This window comes from Oncorhynchus nerka, linkage group LG11, assembly GCF_034236695.1.
Source record: "Oncorhynchus nerka isolate Pitt River linkage group LG11, Oner_Uvic_2.0, whole genome shotgun sequence".
In the NCBI taxonomy this organism is placed as follows: domain Eukaryota; kingdom Metazoa; phylum Chordata; class Actinopteri; order Salmoniformes; family Salmonidae; genus Oncorhynchus; species Oncorhynchus nerka.
In genome coordinates, this window is record NC_088406.1 from 27,129,300 (window position 1) to 27,140,155 (window position 10,856).

A 10,856-nucleotide genomic window follows, 5' to 3' on the forward strand; every position below is an offset into this window, starting at 1 on the left:
TCTCCTTGCAGCTTGTTATTACCCTGCTTAAAATATCTGATTTGTGAGTTTCGCTCCTGCCTCCAGCCAGCCAACATCCTGAGAGTTATTGTTAAGGATTTGGTGCATTAGTTCATTGCTTTTTCCTCTGCAGTAGATGCATGCTGCTCACTAAACAGAAAGTGTTGCTGCGGCAGTGCCAGTGACTGACCATACCTTTCCATCTCTCCCTGTCCCCTCATCTCTCTGTGTCCTCTTTTGTTCTTTCTTTCGCTCATCTCCCTCGCTGTCTCTCTCTCGTCTCTCCCTGACAGTTCCACTGTGGCCCAGCCCTCTGAGATGCCCCCGTCCCCCCTGGTGTGGGAATAGCTGCTGTCTGGGCCACGACCCTGCCCATGGCCCGCGCTGGACTACTGAGGACAAGAAGAAGAAACCCCCACCCTGCGTAGCATTTCACTGGATTCTAGGACTAGCAATGTCCACTGTGTGTGTACTGTAATACTAACTATGAAGTTTTAAAATGAACCCAACCAACCACTGCTGACTGGGTTATGGAGGGACTTTTAGAGTGTGCTATGTATACAAGTGTATACCCACACTGTTCTGTAGATGCAAACCCACTAATGAATGCACACACACATGTGCATACAAACATTGTGCAGAGGTGGTATAAGGGCCACCCTCGTGGGCTTGAAAGTGTGTGTAAAGCCAGGGATGAGATAGAGGTAGTATGCTACAGAGAGTCCTCGTAGTCTCTGCCTGCAGTCCCAGAGGGCAACGCACAGCTCCCATCCACTTCCATACATGCATAGTCATCACTTATTTATTAAAGGAGGGAGACGGGGTCCGGTATGGGTGTTGTTTTTAAGTATAGAACGAGATTTAAGACTGTACCTACTCACGCTAGCTACCCCCCGAGAAATCATAGCTTTCAATTAGAGATAAAGCTTTTTATTTATTTGTAGTGTACTGTTAAACAGTATAGTCAGAGGGTTTCATTGTCTGTTTTTTTGTTACATTTTTTTCTGCTCCATTGCTGTTTGTTCTATGCCTGCTGTCCCCCGGGTTAGAAGTCAGTATTTGTGAAGAGATGTGGTTGCGATACATATGGCGAGAACCCCTCACATGGCACACCTAACCCAAATGTGGGCATGTGGAAGTTTGGCACTGTGTCAGTATTATCTGGGTAAAATGAGGTAACCCTGGAATGTGGTTGCTTCAAAGAATAGACTATTAGTGTGAAGAGCCACTGAGAGCTGAAGTACTGTAGCATTACGGGGGACAGAGAGGCAGTAGTTTAGGGTACATATTGATGTTGTGGTATTCTGCACATGTTTTGTGCTACAGTAACAAGAAGGCCATGTTGGGGTGCTACTTGGTCGTTACATTTTCTCTCTGGAGACTCTGAGAGACCGAATTCAAGTAATCTGCTGTTAGACATACTGTACCATATGAACAGGATACAGACATTCACTGGTTCCCCTACCATGTCTGCTGAATCTATAGTCCTACCATACACTGTATATCCATGTTCTGTCAATACATACCTAGTTGAGATCAGCCAAACCAAAATAATGAAATGATTCTATAGAGAAAGCGAAACCAAGATTTAAAAAAAATAGATGTTTGATGATACGAGGGGATGTTGCCATTCCTTGAAGACATTCATTCATTTCCGTAGGGTTCCAACCAGAGGGGTGTGTGCGTGTTGCTTATACGTGTGTCCTGTCACATGCTAATGAGAAAGTTGAACTAACTACAGTGAGTTGCTTTGGTGAGGGTTTGTCACCTTGACACCATTCCCTTGATAAATAGATATATTAGGTCTACTTTAAGCCTCACTCCCCAAAGCAATGTTTCATGTTAACCACACCTGCACCTACGCCAATAAAATAAACTCTCAGAAGAAAACCATTTAATATATTTTTTGATTATTATTTTTTAGTTCTTTCAATCAACATTCTATGGAATGCTTTCTCATGATTCACAGAATATGATATGTAAATACATTTTAAAAAACGAATAGATTTAAAACTAAATCTACAATGGAGGGAAAAAAACTAAGAAATGAAAACTCAAAACAATACTGCTGTATAGAAGGTGTATTAGCCTGCACATTTTTAGGGCTGTGCATTTTATTTTATTTTTGAGACTTGCATATAAATGTATATATTTTATTTGGTCTTTCATTTGTTTTCCCCTGTACTAGAGTGTGTAGAAGACAAAAATAATCCAAAAACAAAAATGATTAAGAAAACAAATGAAAAAACACATAACCAATTATGTTAATTGTGTCTTGTGTGTACTGCAGAGCTGTGGATATATTGAAGTAGAAGGCTTTTTCTTATTATTATTATTATACTACTATTATTATTATTATTATATTATTATTTCTTTTACCTTAGAGAAACACTTTACTATTGTGTTTATATGTATATAAAGGAATCACAATGTTGGTCTCTACCTCTTGAGCTCAATTACTTAGTTTGTCTACCTCCACAAGTTTATCATTTCATGTGGAGAATTACAAATAAAACTTGAATGTCCCTTCCAGCTTTTATATTGAAATAAATCAAAAACGTGCAAGTTTCTTCTTCACTCATTTGAAAAACGATTTAAATTCTGCCAGAGGTGGGATCCATCCTATCATGTCATTGTATTAAAAGGCCCAATCATTAGCCAAGCAATTACAGACTGTTAGTTGACATTGAGTCATATATTTGATAGGCTATGACCCCCCCCCCCCCCCCCCCATTTCCCTGTGTAATATGTATGTGAAGATGCTAGTATCTTTTCTTCAAGAGATTCTGTGTTGAAATGAAGTACAAAAACCCACTGATGCTCATTTTAAATGTGTACAAAAAATAACGCAGACTAACTTGAACTCTGCAACTGATATTTGGGCAAAATTTGGATAGATGTGCTGTCACACATTTTATAAGACATTTGAAGTTTATACTCAGAGGTAATGTAATTTGAATACAATTTACGATAAATATATCTATAAAGCTCTGCTTACAAGGACCTTAAAGCCAATGTGAAGTTGAGACCGGAATTGACTCCTCGGATGTGCTCACGTGTGTGTTGGGAAAAATGGCTGGTTTCTAAAAGTGTAGATTTGAAGTACAGTGGTGAAACTCATTAAATGTGACATTTAAAGAACGTCAGTGCTGTGGCTTTTATTCTTCTTCCTGCTTCATTATAGACCGAGACTGTCGCGTAGAGTATGTAGATCATGTATTACACATCATGTCTGATTTCATCCTGGTGTAATGGGTGGTCCCGTGTGGCTCAGTTGGTAGAGCGTGGAGCTTGCAACGCCAGGGTTGTGGGTTTGACTTACAACTTACTGTAAATCGCTCTGGATAAGAGCATCTGCTAAATGACTCAAATGTAAAATTGTGTGATTATTTCATGACTTTTACTGCCACCTAGTGGAGGACATTATCTTTTAACAGTCTAAGCATTTCCAAAAAATGCGAGCACGTGATATACAATCAAATCATATTGCTTTCACATTGGATTTTACCATGGTATATTCCACTGAGGGCAAGTGTACAGAATCTCAATTATTGTTCAAAAGGTGCCCTATGCAACAAGTCCAATGACAACAGCCCTTAATGTTGATGATATATCTATAACAGTAAATTAATACAATTCCTTAAGAAAAATAAAGAATGTTGAACATTGTTTGAAGCTATAGTTGGTTATTCATTGAGTAGGTCTGGAGGATACAAGACCATAATATCATTTTTATAGCTCAAATGATGAACCCTCCCTAAAGGGGCAAATAAATCCACGAGTAGGAGGTTTTTAAATTCTAGGCTATGATATGGTCAAACTGGTCACCAGCTTCCTTCCGTTGGTCCAATTGTTTTTTCCAACTGTGTTGGAAAGAGAAAAGTAATGGAACGTAGGAATGTAAGAATTGATGAGTGAGTGTTATGATATACAGTGCCTTTGGAAGTATTCAGACCCTTTCACTTTTTCCACATTTTGTTACGTTACAGCCTTATTTTAAAATATTCCTGCTCAGTCTACACACAATACCCCATAATGACAAGTGAAAACAGGTTATTATACATTTTTGAAAAAATGTTTTGGGCTGAAATACGTTATTTACATAAGTATTCAGACCCTTTGCTCCAGTGCATCCTGTTTCCATTGATCATCCTTGAGATGTTTCTACAACTTGATTGGAGTTCACCTGTGGTACATTCAAATGATTGGACATGATTTGAAAAGGCACACACCTGTCTATATAAGGTCCCACAGTTGACAGTGCATGTCAGAGCAAAAACCAAGCATTGAGGTCGAAGGAATTGTCCATAGAGCTCCGAGACAGGATTGTGTTGAGGTATAGATCTGGGAAAGGTTACCAAAAAAGATTCTGCAGCATTGAAGGTCCCCAAGAACAGTGGCCTCCATCATTCTTAAATGGGAGAAGTTTGGAACCACTGGCCAAACTCAGCAATTGGGGGAGAAGGGCCCCTTGCTCAGGGAGATAATCCAATGGTCACTCTGTGACACAGGTCCAGAGTTCCTCTGTGGAGATGGAAGAATCTTCCAGAAGGACAACCATCTCTGCATCACTCCACCAATCAGGCCTTTATGTCAGAGTTGCCAGGCGGAAGCCACTTCTCAGTAAAAGGCACATGACAGCCCGCTTGAAGTTTGCCAAAAGGCACCTAAAGGACTCTCAAACCATGAGAAACAAGATTCTCTGGTCTGATGAAACCAAGATTGAACTCTTTGGCCTGAATGTTAAGCGTCACCTCTGGTGGAAACCTGGCACCATCCCTACGGTGACGCATGGTGGTGGCAGCATCATGCTGTGGGGATGTTTTTCAGCGGCAGACACTAGTCAGCATCGAGGGAAAGATGAACGGAGCAAAGTACAGAGAGAGATCCTTGATGAAAACCTGTCCCAGAGCACTCAGGACCTCAGACTGGGGTGACGGTTCACCTTCCAACAGGACAACAACCCTAAGCACACAGCCAAGACAACCCAGGAGTGGCTTTGGGACAAGTCTCTGAATATCATGGAATGTCCCAGCCAGAGCCCGGACATTAACCTTATCGAACCTCTCTGGAGAGACCTGAAAAAAAGCTGTGCAGCGACGCTCCCCTTCCAACCTGACAGAGCTTGAGAGGATCTGCAGAGAAGAATGGGAGAAACTCCACAAATACAGGTGTGCCAAGCTTGTAGCGTCATACCAAGAAGACTCAATGCTATAATAGCTACCAAAGGTGCTTCTGAGTAAAGGGTCTGAATGCTTATGTAAATGTGATATTTCATTTTTGTTTTATACATTTGCAAAAATGTCTAAACCAGTTTTTGCTTTGTCATTATGGAGAATTGTGTAGATTGAATGTTTAGAATGTTTAGTTTAAAATGTTGATAAACTAAGGCTATTGCAGCAATGCACACACGACATTAGGTATTAAGCGCGACTGTTCCAAAATGCAATCAATTAGCGGGAAAACACCATTCTCAAAAATGACCGCAAATGCTATTATGCATGTAGTGCTTTATTATAAAGGTGATTTTTTTTTATGGTGGAATTTCTATTTCCCAAACTTGAAACTCACGCGCCGCCTGTGAATGCCAGTTAGGCTCTACACCGGTTGTAAAGCGGATTAATGTGCTTAATTTGAGAAGTTATTTGGCCACTTTAGTTGTGATTACAAACCTTGTCAAAACACATAGGACTATGGGCTAGGCTACATGAGGTGTGCAACTATGATTTGAAGTCGCAAAAAAAGGCGTGATATTCTTGATTTAATATTGTCTTTACATATAATAAATGTGTGAAATTAGTTTGGATTTAGAATGTACCATTATGATGCACCTGTCTCGGAACAGGGGGAAAAGATACATCATCTATGCACTTAAATAGCGAATGGAGGACTCTTTCCCGTGGTTCATTTTCATGCCAGCCAGATATGCTATACTCATGTTGTAAAGAGAAGCAATGTGCTTAAAATTAGGAAAGTTGAGAAATAAATATAAGCTGATGGGATCCTCTTTTTAATAGAGGCCATCAAAACTCTGTTTTCTCATGCAATTGCATAGCCTATATAAATGTTTGGCAACATGAGCTAATGGGCTCTCATGAATTGTTAATTAGATTTTTGATCAAATTGGTATTGATGTCAGAGTGATTGGAGGGACAATGGAGTGCTGAGTACCATGGAGCAGTGTTGCCAAATCCTCAGTAAATGACGTCATCACCAAATTTGCATAATTTGCCATGTGTATGTAATTGTGATGGACGCTGTAGGAGAGAGGAATCACGTGTGAGAGACAAAAAGTCAATAAAAAATACCCTAAATATGTTTAGAACTACAAATGAACTTTCTTCTGTCTATTCTTGTTTTTTTTTTATGTCACAATTCCAACCCTCCTCCTTTATCCGGGCTTGGGACAGGCAAAAGTGACCTAATAGAGACACTCTGGCAGAGTTACTTAGTTTTTTACTTTATTTTTTATTTCTTATTATTTTTTGTTGTTGTTTACTTTTCTTAATTTGGTTTGGTTTTTAACCTTATGGTCCGCTTAGGAGCCTACAACAAGTCACAGTAAAACATGAAACGTTTTAACTATAACATTTAAAAAAAAATGTGTATACAATCTACATTAACAATCTAAATGGACCAAAAAGAGACGATAGAAAAAACTGTCAACGGCAATGTGAGAAAATTATGGTTACTAGGCTGGTCCTAATTCAGGTAAAAAAAAAATGTTTTATGTAAACCAGGGCTGGATCAGCCACAAGCGTCTTCCCGCATGCGCGATTCATTTGCAGTCTTGACAAGGAGGGGTGAGCATCTCCTGCTCTGACTGCAGCTGGGAGGAACTGCTGTGCGAGGACTGGGCCGCCAGTGAGTGCTTTGGGACGGGGTGGGGCCCACGGCAGCACCCGCTGCTCGTTGAGAAGAGTAAGACCTATACATGCTTTCACATCAGAGTCTCCAAAAGTTTCCAATAACACCAGAAAAAGTCGCTAGATTTGTCGCTAGTCGCTTTTAAAAAATTTGTCGCTAGCGGAGTCTGAATACTAAATACTAAATATAGCGACAAAATCGATAAGTTGGCAACACTGCCAGGTAGGTAGCAAGTTTGGTAGGCTACTAATGACCATCAGCAGCATCAGAGCACAGTTTTGGAGAAGACTAGTTACCCTGACTAAACAGTTGTGTGGAATTTGACTGTGGTCATCACTCGTGACCATCGGGTGGCGGTAATATGGTCACTGTAACAGCCGTAATCCAGGTGAAAGCTACGATCCCTTGTTGATGTCACCTGTTAAATCCATTTCAATTGATCACAAATACAATGGTTTGAGTTTTTGAAATATTTAGGACTAATTTATTCCTTGCCACCCATTCTGAAACTAACTCCAGCTCTTTGTTAAGTGTTGCAGTGGTAGCTGACATGTAAAGTGTTGAGTCATCCGCATACATAGACACACTGGTTTTATTCAAATTCAGTGGCATGTCATTAGTGAAGATTGAAAAAAGTAAGGGGCCTAGATAGCTGCCCAGGGGAATTCCTGATTCTACCTGAATTTTCGTGGAGAGGCATCCTTATAACTACACCCTCTGTGTTCTGTTAGACAGGTAATTCTGTATCCACAATATAGCAGGGGGTGTAAAGCCATAACACATACGTTTTTCCAGCAGCAGACTATGATAGATCATGTCAAAAGCCGCACTGAAGTCTAACAAAACAGCCCCTCACGATCTCTTTATCATCAATTTGTGTAAGTGCTGTTCATGTTGAACGTCCTTCCCTATAAGCTTCCTGAAAGTCTGTTGTCAATTTATTTACTGTAAAATAGCAGTGTATCTGGTCAAACACAATTTTTCCCAAAAGTTTCCAAAGGGTTGGTAACAGGCTGATTGATCGGCTATTTGAGCCAATAAAGGGGGTTTTACTATCCTTAGGTAGGGGAATATATTTAGCTTCCCTCCAGGCCTGAGGGCACACACTTTCTAGTAGGCTTAAATTTAAGATATGGCAAATAGAAGTGGCAATATCGTCCGCTATTATCCTAATCATTTTCCATCTAAGTTGTCAGACCCCGGTGGCTTGTCATTGTTGATAGACAACAATAATTATTTCACCTCTTCTACACTTACTTTACGGAATTAAAAATTACAATGCTTGTCTTTCATATACTTGGATGTGTAGTGTCAGTATTTGTTGCTGGCATGTCATGCCTAAGTTTGCTAAACATGCCATTTAAAAAAATAATTATAGTAGTTGGCAATATCAGTGGGTTTTGTGATGAATGAGCCATCTGATTCAACATGTAATTTAAGGTGCTCCAAAGCTTTTAACTTCTTTGGGATAGGGGGCGGTATTTTCACATCCAGATAGATGAAAAGCGTGCCCAAAGTAAACTCCCATTTTGGCTGTAGTGTTTCCAAGCAAGTGAATAGGAACCCGTTATTTGGTATTTTTCTCCGGTAAAGACAATAACGATTATCCGTCTTAAATTTTATAGTTTATTTGCGTATTAGGGTACCTAAGGTTTGATTATAAATGTTGATGGACTTGTTTGGATAAATTTATTGGTAACTTTTGGGATTCATTTTGTATGCATTTTGAAGGAGGGAAACCGAGTGGATTATTGACTGAAGCGCGCCAGCTAAACTGATTTTTATGGATATAAAGAAGGACTTTATCGAACAAAGGGACCATTTGTAATGTAACTGTGACCTTTTGGAGTGCCAACAGAAGAAGATCTTCAAAGGTAAGGCATATATTATATCGCTATTTCTGACTTTCGTGTCGCAACTCCCTGGTTAAAAATGATTTGTTATGCATTTGTGTGTTGGGCGCTGTCCTCAGATAATCGCATGGTTTGCTTTCGCCGTAAAGCCTTTATGAAATCTGACACGGCGGCTGGATTAAAACAACAAGTTAAGCTTTATTTTGATGTTTTGCAATTGTGATTTCATGAAAGTTTAATATTTATAGTAATTTAATTTGAATTTGGCGCTCTGCAATTTCACAGGAAGTTGTCGAAATGGGATGCTAGCGTCCCACTGATCTTCAAGAAGTTAATTGTCATTCTTTCTCATTTATCTTTGTTTCATAGTGTAGTTTCTTCTTTTTATTCAGTTTAGTCACATTATTTCTCAATTTGAAGTACATTTGCCAATCAGTTGTACTATTTGCCATTTATTTTGCATCATCCCTATCAACCATACAATTCCTCATCAATCCACATGGATTTAACTGTTTTTACAGTCATTTTCTTAATGGGTGCGTGCTTATTAGTAACTTGGAAGAATAATTTCATAAATGTGTAAAGTGCAGCGTCTGGTTGCTCCTCATTACACACCATGGACCAACAAATATTATTTACATCAACAACATAGGATTTGCTACAAAATGTATTGTATGACCTTGTATACACTATATTAGGCCTAGATATGGCTACTGTACTGTGATCACTACATCCGATGGATTTGGATACTGCTTTCAAACACATTTCTGCAGCATTAGTAAAGATGTGATCAATACATGTTGATTTCATTCCTGTGCTGTTTGTAACTACCCTGGTAGGCTGATTGATTGTTAACCTGAACCAGCTTGCAGGCACTAGTTACAATTTGAAGCTTTCTCTTGAGTGGGCAGCCTGATGAAAGCCAGACAATACTTAAATCACCCAGAATATATATACATATATATCACATACATTATCAATCATTTCATACATGTTATCCAGATACTGACTGTTAGCACTTGGTGGTCTATAGCAGCTTTCCACCAGAATGGGCTTTAGGTGAGGCAGATGAACCTGTAGCCATATTACTTCAACACTATTTAACATGTGTTACATACGCCTCTTGGAGGAAGGAACGCAACACCCCGCTACATCTCAACTCCCCGTGGAGTGAAAAAAGTATGTGATCGTAGCGGGGAAGGACGACAGAAGCAGAGAAAAATACAGTTTACATGGAATTTATTATTCCTAACGCACGGTAATGTGGGAGAAAGGAGCTGGACGGAACCAAAACAAAGAAAGTAAAAGTTAAGGAATCCCCTCTCCTACCTTACGTGCCTTCCCACTTCCAACCTAACCTTTAGCACCACCTGGCGCACTAACCAAAATACAGGGGGTGGTCCTCCCAGGTCTTACCTAGTGTGCATAGACAGATTAAATACTACAGGTTATGTATGCCCGCAGGCCTCTTGCCTAAACACTCCCAAGGTGCGTTCACCTTCCCCCCTAAAAGAGCGGCTACCAAATAATATCTAAACGACTTTCACTAACCAACACAGGACATAAAAAGAAGCTCTCCTCTCTGATGAAGGAACACTGGCTTTTATCTAGCTGAATAAGGAGTTGGTAATTGAAGAAACAGCTGTATCCCCTAACGAGAAGGCGGGGTCAGAGCTCCAATCAGCGATGGGGCCGACCAATCCGCTGCTTTAGGAATCCAGGAAGCTATTTCCTGAAATAGACACACATACAAACCCACAACAACACAGAAACCGCGGAACTTATTAACACCTGAGATCCTCTCTAAGCTTTACAGGAATGTGGTTCTGAATATAAACAGCCGCACATCCATCTTTGGAATTTCTGTATTTTCTGTAGATCTTAGCCATGTATTGCTAACACTGTATCAAATATATTATCTAAGTGAGTTTCAGAGATCAGAATATGAATGTAATTTGTTACTAGCAAATTATTGATTTCATTAACCTTGTTTCAACCTTGTTTCATGCTACATATGTTAACGTGGGCTATTTTAAACACTTCTGGGATGCTTGAAAGTTTTTCTTGCTTTACTTGGCTGTTTAGCAGAGGTAGACATGCTCAGGTTATTTATGTTAGATTAGGGTGAGCTGCACA

General features: G+C 39.7%; 1 protein-coding gene across 1 annotated transcript in view; it reads left to right on the plus strand.

Annotated features, from left to right (window-relative positions):
* The window catches only part of LOC115115928 (serine/threonine-protein kinase NLK), a 149,548-nt gene extending 146,407 nt beyond the window's left edge, over positions 1–3,141 (plus strand). Inside the window, exon 11 of the mRNA XM_065024346.1 lies at positions 294–3,141. Within this exon, the coding sequence (XP_064880418.1) occupies positions 294–348 (55 nt within the window). The 3' untranslated portion in view covers positions 349–3,141. The remainder of the gene's footprint in view (positions 1–293) is intronic.
* Positions 3,142–10,856: the final 7,715 nt, after the last annotated feature.